General features: G+C 45.3%; 1 protein-coding gene across 2 annotated transcripts in view; it reads left to right on the forward strand.

The window, feature by feature from the left end:
* LOC140739898 (ras-related protein Rab-3A) overlaps positions 1-12081 on the forward strand; it is a 31539-nt gene extending 19458 nt beyond the window's left edge. For both annotated transcript variants that reach the window (XM_073068554.1, XM_073068555.1), the window contains 2 exons: positions 2451-2575; positions 4696-12081. In XM_073068554.1, the coding sequence (XP_072924655.1) occupies positions 2451-2575; positions 4696-4886 (316 nt within the window). In that variant the 3' untranslated portion in view covers positions 4887-12081. The remainder of the gene's footprint in view (positions 1-2450; positions 2576-4695) is intronic.
* Positions 12082-12833: the final 752 nt, after the last annotated feature.

Below are 12833 nucleotides of genomic sequence, written 5' to 3' on the forward strand. Positions count from 1 at the left end.
ATTTTCAACATCTCAGTGGATGATGGATTAAGTTGCTTGGTCATGGGTAGGTGGTGGGTTACCCTTTTTCAAATAGAAGAAATTGAACACATTGATATCCATTCTGTAACTGAACAACAACACACACAAAATGCTGGTGGAACGCAGCAGGCCAGGCAGCATCTATAGGGAGAAGCACTGCTGACGTTTTGGGCCGAGACCCTTCATCAGAACTAACTGAAAGGAGAGATAGTAAGAGATTTGAAAGTGGGAGGGGGAGATCCGAAATGATAGAAGACCGGAGGGGGTGGGATAAAGCTAAGAGCTGGAAAGGTGATTGGTGAAAGTGATACAGAGCTGGAGAAGGGAAAGGATCATGGGACGGGAGGCCTCGGGAGAAAGAAAGTGGGAGGGGAGCACCAGAAGAAGATGGAGAGCAGGCAAGGAGTGGTTGTGAGAGGGGCAGAGAGAAAAAAAGGGGGAAAAATAATAAATAAATAAATAAATAAATGAAGGATGGAGTAAGAAGGGGAGGAGGGGCATTAACAGAAGTTAGAGAAATCAGTGTTCATGCCATCAGCTTGGAGGCTACCCAGACGGAATATAAGGTGTTGTTCCTCCAACCTGAGTGTTGCTTCATTGTGACAGTAGAGAAGGCCATGGATTGATATATCAGAATGGGAATGGGATGTGGAATTGAAATGTGTGGCCACTGGGAGTTCCTGCTTTCTCTGGCGGGCAGAGCATAGGTGTTCAGCGAAACGGTCTCCCAGTCTGCGTAGGGTCTCACCAATATTTAGAAGGCCGCACCGGGAGCACTGGACACAGTATATCACACCAGCTGACTCACAGGTGAAGCTGTAACCGAACATCCTCATTGGGATGTTGCTGTCATTAGAGAGTTTACTTCGGTCGTCTGTTTTTTAATTTATGCTCTCATGGGATGTGAGGGTTGTTCCAAAGCCAGTGTTAATTGCTCTTGAGAAGGTACACAGCCTTCTTGATCTGCCGCACTCTGTGTTCTCACAGAACATAGACAAATATAACCAGGAGTAGGCTATTTCCCCCTTGTGTCTACTCTGCCATTCATTAAGATCATAGGGGATCTGTCACCCCAACATCACATCTGTTTCTCCCTTGAATCTACTCAGTGGCTGAGTCCCTGAAGTCCTGTTCATTCAGAAGTTCCAAGCAACAATGAAGAGACCAGGTTATATTTCCAAGCCAGCATGATGTGTGCTCTGAAGAAGAGCCTGCAGGTGGTGGTGTTCTCTGGTTCCTCGTTGAGACTGCATGTTTGGGAGCTGCTGTTGAAGTCTTGGTAAGGTGTTACATTGCATTTCTGTTGAATGCACACGTTGAAACTCTGCTGTGCCAGTTGGTGGGACGTGTGAATGGTTAAGGTGGCTTTACTTCTCCGTAAAGCAGTCGGCATAATCGAAGACCCTTCCCATCCCAGGCGTTCCTTCTTCTCCCCTCTCCCATCAGGCCCAAGAAACAAAAGTCTGAAAGCACACACCCCCAGGCTCAAGGACAGCTGCTACCCCTGCTGTTATTGGATTCTCTTGACGACAAGATCGACTCTTGTCCTCGTTATGATCTTGCACTTTATTGTTCATCTGCTCTGTGCCTTTTCAGTAGCTTTTATGCTTTATTCTGTAGTTTTATTGTTTGACCTTGTTCTAGCTCAATGCACTGTGTAATGATTTGATCTGCGTGAGCAGTATTCAAGACGAGTTTCTCACTGTATCTTGGTACATGTGACATCATAAACCAGCACCAATACCAAGTCAGCTACTTTGCCCCGGACCGCACTGACCTTGGTTGTTATTGGCAAATGGAGAGTATTCTATGAAGCTTCTGAATTGTGCCTCGTCAATGGTGGAAGTATTTAACAGGTCAGGAGAGGAATCACTCACGACAGGATACCCAGCCACTGCCCTGATTTCATGGCACAGTATGTATGAAGGTAGCCCAGCAGGTTGCAAGTAAGTAAAGAAAGATTAGCTTTATTTGTCACACGCACATTGAATCATACAGTGCAGTGCATCATTTGTGTCAAAGCACATCAGCGAGGTTTGGGCTGGGGGCAGCCCGCGGGTGTCACCACATTTCCGGGGCCAACATAGCATGCCCCCACTTACTAACCCTAAACCTTTTGGAATGTGGGAAGAAACTGGAGCACCTGGAGGAAACCCACACGGTGATGGGGAGAACGTAAAAACTACTTATAGGTGGTGGCAGGAATCAAGCCCTGATCCATTACCGCTGCCACTGAAGAGCAATTGTGTTAACTGCTATGCTACCACGTGCCCCATTATCACATCCCCATTTGTGAGATCTTCCTGACTACAATTTATCAGTTGAATGCTGATGGCAGTGATAACACTGCTGAAGAGACATTTCCTACAGGACTCTTGCCATTTTTATTCCTTTAGTATATCAAATGCACCCGTTTCTGTTCCTCACAGGTCAACACAGATTAAGACTTACTCATGGGACAATGCTCAGGTCTTGCTGGTTGGGAACAAATGTGACATGGAAGACGAACGTGTGGTACTAGCAGAAGGAGGAAAACAGTTGGCTGATCATCTAGGTAAGGTTGCCAGTACTAATCTAAAGCTTTCGTTACTGAGAATAGTTCTGATCTCATTCTTACCGAGACCACCTACAACTATGGTTCACAGAAAATAGAGCTTTCAAGTGTCCTGAAGAACTTCAGAGCTGTGATTAAGCAGAGCCGAACACCAGGCAACTAAAGCAAATGAGGAAAGATAACCAAATGTTTGGTCAAGGGGTAGTTTTAATGTTTTTGTCTGAGGTGGGAGTTCCAGAGTTTAGGATCCATATAGGAGTGGAGTGGTTCAAGATGGCTGCTGATGCTAGAGTGTTGGATCTAGATGTGCCGAAGAGGTCAGAGAGAGCGGAACTGAGATCGGGGATGCGTGCTGGGATAGAGCAGGTTATTGAACTATGGAAGGCAGAACCTAGTGGGATTTAGAAATAAGGATGGAAAATTGAAAATCTTGGCACTGTCAGACCGAGAATAAGCATGGATCAGAGACAACAACGGTGACGAGTGATCCAAATCATGCAGTGGAATTTTGGGTAACGGAGTTTGCAGGGCCACCCAACAAGGGGAGTATTCTGTTAACTTGGTAGATGCGAGGAGTACAGGGGGCAGTGATGGGGCTGAAGTAAAGATGTCTCCAGGTTTAAGAAGTTTAAACTATGAAGAGAGTGATGAGTGAGGGAAGATTTTGAGAAAGCCTAGCTGGATTTTTAAGAACACAAAGAAAATTAACTTGGTCAAATAGTTCACTGTGTTGGATGCTACAAGATCTTTGGGTGCAAGATGTTAAATATTTGGAGTTGGGAGGTTGGTCTGAGGAAATTAAAATAAAAACCTTTATAAAGAATGTGTGAGCAGGACCAAGAGTCAATGGTAAGCTTTTCTATAAACATGTCCAACAAAAGGTCAAAGTGAGATGGAAGTAAAAGGTTAAATTGTGAGGACAGGTTTCATAAATGTGGCTTATATGCTTTGACGAGGGCAGACTAGGGAGCAGTCTCATAGGGTTTGGTAAATGATGAAAGGCTTTGTTAGGGTCAGTGGAAAGAGACTGATGGAATGGGCCCAGAGATTAAAATTAGAAAATCAAAATCAGAGCCCAATTGTTTGTGAAACATGGATTTCATCATGTTGAGTGCTGGATATCTGACATTTCTCCTCCCAAAGACTATAGATCAAAAAAAGTTTCCAAGACTCTGTGACAGATCTTTCTTTGGGCAGTGCATCAAAGTGTGTGGAGCTAAGATGGGTAAAGAAACAACTTTAATCTAATTAGTTGGGGGATAAAACTTGAGGCCCAAATCGCTTCCTTCTTTTCTCAGTTTTCCAAGGAGAGGTGAGAAATTGGTCGGGGTGTTTGTGTGATTGAGGTGGGAGGGCATGCAGTATCAGTCTTCCCTGCAGCTCACGAGTCCGCACCCTCTGCTGAGCACGGGATGGAGTGAGGAGCAGAGTACACTGAACTGGAACACCTTCGATCACTGCTGTTGGTTATTGAGCTTTCAATCCCGGGGAGCGTTGAACTGCACATAACTGGGCAAGGTTTGAATGATGCACCTGTGCAAGTTCTACAGTGTCCTGTGGTGACACCAGATCCTCTCATGTGTCATTCAAGTGGCAATGTAGCCAGTCAAACCTGACCGCCATATCCAAACCACAGCCGCTTTTAGCATTTTCTGGGAAGTGATTACAACGGAAGCAGCCTCTCTGTACCAAGTCTGAATCTCTGAATCCAGTTGGAGCACCCCTGAAAGTTGTGGGTTCAAGCCCCACACCAGGCACTTAAGCACACAAATTCACGAGTCCAACTTTCAGATGAATCATTAAACTGTTTTTTAAGATGGATGTAAATGAAATTCGATTGCACTATTGCAAGAAGCAACAATTATCCCCCAATTAATGCCTCTAAGAACAGATTATTTGGATATCACATCCCCACTTTTCATGACTGCAAATTATCAATTGTATTTCCTACATTACTACTCTTGCTCATGCCTGACACTGGGACATGCTACGATGACACGGGAGCTCAAGAACATTGTATATTTGTCATTCTCTGTTTCTTATCCAAAAGGAGTAACTTTTGATCCTTTGCCTTTAGTCACTGGATAAATCTTCACTTTTGTTACACCCTTTGCTTACAGGATTTGAGTTTTTCGAAGCCAGCGCAAAAGACAACATCAACGTCAAGCAAACATTTGAGCGCCTGGTGGACATCATCTGCGAGAAGATGTCGGAGAGCTTGGACGCGGCTGACACTGCAGTCACCGGGGTGAAGCAAGGTACACAGCTGAATGAGCAGCCTGCTCCCCCACACCAGGACTGCGGCTGCTAAATACCTCCCAGGAAACAGTCCCAACACCTCCTTTATTTATTTTTCCTTCTCTCTCTCTTTCTCACTCTTTCTCTCCCCTCCCTCCTTCATGTCCTGCCCTCCTACTACTCCCTTCAAATACAAGGCAGACAAGCCGGCTCCCCTGTGGACAAAGCTGCCAGCAGGCCTGAGAATGCCTCCCTCCCAAAGCAATGCCTGGGGTAGGGTGCTGTGTGGTCAGGATATGCAGGTTATGGAGGGTATAAAACAAAATTAGACCATTGACACATTACTCACTCCCAACTTCCCAGTTCCCCATAATGGTGACGCCCAGTATGGCATTTGTGACAATCATCCTTTGGTTGACATGCAGTTGGTCTGACAGCCCTCTGCTTCCCCAGCCGTCCCTGGGTTAGTTCCTGTAATTATTTCCACCTGAGCAGGGAGGTTCGGTACTTTTGCGGTGAAAACTTGACCTTTAGGTTTATATGTGAATCATTCCCATGTGACAATATTAGTTCTTGTGCCATCTCTGATACAACTTACAAGAGTGAGTGAGTGTGTGTGTGTGTGTGTGTGTGTGTGTGTGTGTGTGTGTGTGTGTGTGTGTGTGTGTGTGTGTGTGTGTGTGTGTGTGTGTGTGTGCGCGCGCGCGCGCGTGCGCGTGCAGGTATATCTCTCTCTCTTTCTCTCACTTATTTTCAGATGTGCACACACACGCACATGGAAATATTCCAATTATCCACTCTGGTTGTGAGGGTCTACAAGGTACTGAGGGAGTGGGGTCTGCACTGTTGACTCTGCAGTGATCGCACAGGCCTTTGTACAGCAGTATCGCGAGGCTCACTCTGACCGTTCCCTCAGTTTACATGCACCCTGACTGTTATCCTTTGAATTAGCAAACCTAGGTGTCACTTTTGCCAGCCAAAGCCACACTGCAGTTCCCCATGTGTCTGCACGGGCCTCCCCATGTATTATCGACAAGGCCCAGTAAGATGCAGCAAGCAAGCTCTGGGGCTCATTTCCAGATGAATAGAGAGGAAAGAGATGTTGTATTAAACTGATTAAACCATACTCAAAGCAGCAAACAATACCAGACTCCGTAACACACACAAGTTCTGGAGGAGCTACGAAAAGAATCGTCAGGGTATACGGAAAGAAGTTGTGCAAGATGCAACTTCATTCTCTGGTAAGGAGGTGAATGTATGACAGGTATTTAGGATGAACAAAAGGCGTTGGCACGTAGAAATGTTGCTTCTCCATGTTAGATGATGGAGCCAGGATCCTTTCATCTAAGATGGTTGTTAGGAATTTCTTTGCTCGGAGAATAAGGACAATGTGGAGCTCGCCCTGACGGAGAAGAGTTCAAGTGAACACCAGGGAAGGGTTTAAGGGGAAGCTGGTAGAACACATATGGGAGAGAGGAATTGAAGGGAATGGTATGAAGAAGTGAGCCTTGAGATATATAACTGTTCCCTCACTCAGAAGGTAATGAAGCTATGAAATTTGCTATACCCCAGAATTATGGAGGTTAGATCATTAGAGCTATTTTATACGGAGGTAGATAGCTCAGGGGTTTGAGAGTCATGGGGAGCTGGTGCAAAGGAGAAGGCGAGGCTTGGGGTAGATCAGCCCTGATCATATAGAATGGAGGGGCTAGCTTGAGGGGGCCAGGCTGATTTAAGATGGCCTCTGTATTCTATTGCCTTTTGTGACTTAAAGGTGAAGTGACCGCCAGGCTGATGCTTGGCCTTCATCCTCTTGTCCTTGGAAAGCGCAGAGTGGTTTCAGAATCTGGGCTTCACTGGTAAAAGCAAATCGTTAAAAGTTGCCACCTGTAAAAGGGACGATGGAGTCAGACTGGCTTAAAAACCCTGGAGAGAATGGATGTGACAGGATAATCAAGGATCAATGGGCAGAGCTTCAGAATTAAGGGACTTCCCTTTAGAACTGAGATGAGGAATTTCTTCAGCCAGAGGGTGGTGAATTTGTGGAATTTGTTGCCACACGAGGCTCTGGAGGCCAAGACATTGGCTGTACTTAAGGAAAGATACCAGCCATGATTGAATGGTGGTGCAGATGTGATAGTCTGGTTCTGCTCCTATATCTTATGGTCTTATCTTAAACCAGCTGATTATTGTCCTCTGGGTAAGCAAACCGCACAGGGTCTATACGCAACTACAGTCGCTCGCGAACAGTGATTGCATCGAACTGCCCTCGAATGTGACTAAGCAAGTACTTGTTATATCAAACTACCTCATAGCCAGGTGGGAGGACAGACTGCAGCAGCTTAAGAATGGCATGGCTCACCAGAGCCTTCTCAGGGTAACGGGGCACGGGCAACAAAAAGCCACTCCTGCTGGTGGGCAGCCACCGCGTTCTGAGCAGGTCGAATCACTTCGCAATTTACTGCTGATTAGCGCCCTCATGTCGCCGAGAGGTCCAGAAATAGCCCGCTCCACTACCAGAACTGTTGATATTTGTTCCGATATAATTAATCAATAAATCACGGAAGTAGCTGTCCCAGCAAAAAGGTCCTTAAGGTCATGTTTGTAGCACACACCTAGGATCTGTGCCGCAGGAATTTGCCAGGGTAGTTGGACAGCACCTGTCAAACCTGTAATCCTGCTGTCTGGAGGGACAAGGACGGCGGGCGAATGGAACATCAGCACTTGCACGTTCTCTGCAAGTCGTAGGGCATCCTGACTTAGAAATTTATCGCTGCTCCTGCAGTCTTGCTAAGTCTAAGTCTTGGAACTCTTTATTAATAACCCTGGGAATGCATTGATCAGAAGAACTGCTGCAGCCCACGAAGGTGGCTCACCGCCGCCTTGATGGGAGCATTTAGCGAGGTTCAGTGACTGCTGGACTTCACCAGCGTCACATCACTGAAGTAAAAAAAAGCCTCAGGCCTCCAATAGCTAGAGACAATTAAAAAAAAAGTATAAGGAGATCATTTTCATTTATTTAATAATAAATGAGGACCACAGTGAAACAGAAAATGTTAGAGATATTCAATTGGGCAGAAAGTCATCTGTGGAGTGGGCAAAATAGTTAAAGCTCTTCCATCAGAACCGTGCTGACTGAATGAGTACTGCTGTGATAGTGTCGTGGTTACATTATTGGATGAATCCGTCTCCATGGGTGTAATAATTACTTGTCACAATCTCAGCTTTGTTTTTGCCGGTAATGCCCTGTGCATCCCTCACGGTACACGGCTGTGGTTTCGGATGTGGGTGATGATGTTGAAGCTGATGGAGTCGATCTCGCCTTTGCTTTGACTCCATAGCTCGGAAGCCAAGATGGCATTGTCGAGCAGTCAAGTTTCTCCCTGGCACTGGTGATATCCAGATCTTCAGCCCCTCCTACCATCCACTTCTCAGTTCCTCTGTTCTCTTTTGTTCTAAATTCCTCTTTTTGTTCTGTGGCTGTGAATGCTAGAGTCAATTTTTCACCATTCTGAGGGCAGTATCAACCCTAACCGGACCCTACCTGTACCCGCCCAGATCTCACGGCTATCGCCTCTCACTTTGCCACCCTCTCCATCTCAGCCCTCATCTGACTGAAGGCCTGGGCATGGGTCTAGATCCTGGAAATGCCTACTGGGCAGCACTATGGGAGCAAATTCATCTCATGGGGAGCGGCCGTTCAAGAAAACAGCTCACAATCACCTTACAGGCAGTAAGGGATGGAGCCAAAAAGCTCCAACAATGGTCGCCTCCACTGAAGTGGCAAAATCATCCAGTTTATTCACACCATCTGGGGAAAGACCTCGAGACTGACCTTGCCTGGTTTAGACCCTTGTGTCTTACACTGATAGGGGGATGAGTTCAGAAAGGAGGAGGTTTCCTGCCACTTGAGGGTGACCAAGCATTAAATGGTGGCCTGTAGCTGTTATCCACCTCCTGAGAGTGAGCCTTCTAACAAGGAATTGTTAGGAATGGTGCCCTCTCGCCTGGCAGTCTATGATTGACCAATTTTTACCTGTGGTTGTGGGGGAGGGATGCAAGGAGGTGTCTAGCATGCCACACCTTGCAAAAAAAGATTAGGGAAAATAGACCTAAAACCCAGTATACACTATATGTGGTAATCCTTCTTGTATATAAGTGTAAATAGCCAGGATATTGGTTCGTGTGAACTTGTGTAGTTATTGTCTTAATGTCTCCGAAAAATGTTGCAGAGTTCTAACAGCTTGTTGTAGCTTCCTCTTTTAAGGTATTTTTACCTCTCTCTGTACTTCTCATTTCTTAATAAACCACTCCCCTCAACTTTATTGAAGAGCAATATAGACATTTTGAAATGGACTTTATGTAAAAGTGTGCCTGTGTGTATGTTGAAAAAAAAAATCAATCTTCCAGCAACCCCAAATGAATATTTTTGTTCCTGCTCCATAGAGATAGGATTTGTATTGTTGTTAATACACCTAACATTTTCATACTCATAGGAGGCCTCCACACTTCTTTTTAATTTAAAACGTTGTCTATGAAAGCATTTCTAGGTCAAGTTCATAAATTCAGAATTGCTTATGCACAGAAAGGCGGGGTGTCCAGTCCTAGTGGACAGTATCAAGGCCTGATTTCGTGGTACAAGACAAGTGATCTCACAGCAATGAGGAGTTAGGCTATGATGATATTGTGATGTGACGTGAAGCCCTTTGCAATGCGCTGGCACAGGGAGGGAAGTGTGAATGTTGAATGGGAGAAAGAAGCTGGTTGCTTCTCATTAATTTTCAATTCTCTATTTTGGATTTCTGCTTATGTCCAGGAGTTGGATTGGAGGTCTTTCACTCCAAAGATTGTTAAATAATTAGTCTGTATCTAACCTCTGCTCTCACTGTCCTACCAGTGTTTGGTGGGACAGTGTAGAGAGGGACTTAGTTCTGTATCTAACCAGTGCTGTGCCTGCTATACATGGGTTGTCTATTCACATAGTCAACACCACTGATACACTGAAAATGTACTACCTTGACAATTGCCCTGGGCATATTTAACAGCTCACTGGTTATGTGTTTGGCACTGACTGTGACCGAAATCACTCTCCATCAGTGCGGGTCAGCTATGTCAGTGCAGCCTGTGATCCCAAACTCTTTCAGCCTTTGTCCCTAAGAACATGGTTCCAATTCAGTATCAACATGAGAAATCTCCTTGCAGCTTTAGCTGGCTGAATTGCAGATGGCAAATAATCCTGGAACCAGCTCCTCCCAACATACTTCCAACAATTCATTGCTGCTGTGCAGGCCCAATAACATTTGTTAATTGAGTATGACCTGAAGGGCAGTGTTGCTGATTAACATATCTGCAAATTACATCTGGTGAAGGGGAAAATGGGCAAATTGGAGCAAGTTGTGCCAATATGTCTATGTTATTATCAACTTCTTAATCGCCGTCCCCTCCAACTTCGACCATTGTGGATTTTATGCCTCATTTGAGGAGAGAATGGTTTAGATGGACAGAAGATAATTGGCTTCATGGGACAAGGCACTTCTAGTGTAGGATGGGAAGTGAGTGGTCACATTTAGTAATGGAGGGGTGAGGAGTTTTCTTTGGTCCATGTTTGGGATTGGGAAGTGTTGCTATTATTCTTTCTATTGGTAGATTTAAGGAAGGGAGAGAATATATGATAGGTAAGAATGTCCATGGGCTGTGGGAGGAGGATGGGACAGTCCATGATGGAGATGATGTCCATGGGCTGTGGGAGGAGGATGGGACAGTCCATGATGGAGATGATGTCCATGGGTTTTGGGAGGAGAATGGAACAGTCCATGATGGAGATGATGTCCATGGGTTTTGGGAGGAGAATGGGACAGTCCATGATGGAGATGATGTCCATGGGTTTTGGGAGGAGAATGGGACAGTCCATGATGGAGATGATGTCCATGGGTTTTGGGAGGAGAATGGGACAGTCCATGATGGAGATGATGTCCATGGGTTTTGGGAGGAGGATGGGACAGTCCATGATGGAGATGATGTCCATGGGTTTTGGGAGGAGAATGGGACAGTCCATGATGGAGATGATGTCCATGGGTTTTGGGAGGAGAATGGGACAGTCCATGATGGAGATGATGTCCATGGGTTTTGGGAGGAGAATGGGACAGTCCATGATGGAGATGATGTCCATGGGCTGTGGGAGGAGGATGGGACAGTCCATGATGGAGATGATGTCCATGGTTTTTGGGAGGAGAATGGGACAGTCCATGATGGAGATGATGTCCATGGGCTGTGGGAGGAGGATGGGACAGTCCATGATGGAGATGATGTCCATGGTTTTTGGGAGAAGAATGGGACAGTCCATGATGGAGATGATGTCCATGGGTTTTGGGAGGAGAATGGGACAGTCCATGATGGAGATGATGTCCATGGGTTTTGGGAGGAGAATGGGACAGTCCATGATGGAGATGATGTCCATAGGCTGTGGAAGAAGAATGAGTGGACAGGTACAGTCCATGATAGGGACAATGACCATGGGTTTTGGGTGGCTAAGGTCTCTGATGGGGCTGAGTCTCCATAGGCTAAAGCAGATGTAGAGATTGAATTGTTTCTGATGAGCTCATGATTGGCTCTGCTCGTACCCATCCACCCCACCACAACCCAACTCTCATCTAATATTAAACATGGAATAAAGGAGACAATTTTGCAGAAAACATCCATGTATCTATCTGGATTTTTGAGAAGAGAGGAGAGCAGTATGTTTGGTGGGCTGTGAGCATTCAGGATTTAGGTCTGTTGCCATGGTATGATGGAAGGAATTCTGTTTCTTTCCTACTTGGTCTAGAGCTGCTTGAGATCTTTGATGTGTGTAAAGTACAAATTGCTCCCTTTTGCTGGTCAACTCTCAAACCTGGTTCAGGGAACAATCCTGATCACAAAAACACCTTGACAAACTTAAAGCTCTCAACACAGATACAGCCAGTTGTGACTGTTTCTTCTCAATCACCTGATCTTTTCTTGAAATCATATTTCTGCTTAGTGAGAAAAAACATCGCTGTAGAAATCTGCAGACCGTCTCCCTCCCCGTTCTCAGTTGTGAAATGTGCTAGTTCTCCAAAATATGGACGTTCTGTGGGTGTTGGTCAATATCAAAGATTTACTTCAAAGAAACAAAAAGTCAAGAAATTATATTTAAAGTGTCAAAAACCTAGGCTATGAATGATTCTCAGTTTATGTATTAAGAACTTCTGTTGTGTAAAATATTAAAAATTCACTAAAATTATCTTAAACTAATGTGTCTTGTCTTGTGTTCCAAAAAGAATCTTTGATCATTTAACGTTAGAGAGAAATCATCTTCTGAGGGAAGGAGATAAGGTTTTGAGTTTCGGAATCAAGAGTCAGGTTTTGTGCTTTGATGTTGGTAGTATCAAGTGGGACCATTCTCAATGGGATGGTAGAATATCAGATTCTACATCTGTTCCTACATATCAGAGGAGGCTGCTACAAATATTTTGAATGCTACAAGGGATGTCAGCTGAAATTTCCTCCATCGGGGAAAGCTAGAGGAGTGCGAGGCCAGCAGTAGGTTCTGAGTTGTGGGGATGTGAACTCTGGACACAAGAGTCCTCAATCTCCTTGTGAGGCCCTGAGGAACATCTTTGTTTTGCATTGTGCTGTCTACAGCTTGAAACTCAGCTCACCACGTTAGATCCGTTAGATGGGGGTAAAGAGGTGTGTTGATGCCAGGTGATGTGGGCATGGGATAAAATGGCACAGAAGCACTGGCTGAGGTGGGCAAGGAGTGGGGAGCTGAGGTTGTATCAGAAGGAACAGCATTGGATGAAGAAGTGGGGGTCAGCACTGGATGAGATGGTGTCAAAGGTAACAGGAAATACATTTTTCCAAATAACAAGCGCTTGAAGACAACCAGAGTGTAAGATCATTCAGCTGATTGGGCCTGGCCTACCATTCAATCTTTCTTCCTCTACCATAAATCCAGAGATCATTGTGTTGCCTTGGGCCCCAGCGGTCTGTCAGTGTT

Source organism: Hemitrygon akajei, chromosome 16 (assembly GCF_048418815.1).
Source record: "Hemitrygon akajei chromosome 16, sHemAka1.3, whole genome shotgun sequence".
In the NCBI taxonomy this organism is placed as follows: domain Eukaryota; kingdom Metazoa; phylum Chordata; class Chondrichthyes; order Myliobatiformes; family Dasyatidae; genus Hemitrygon; species Hemitrygon akajei.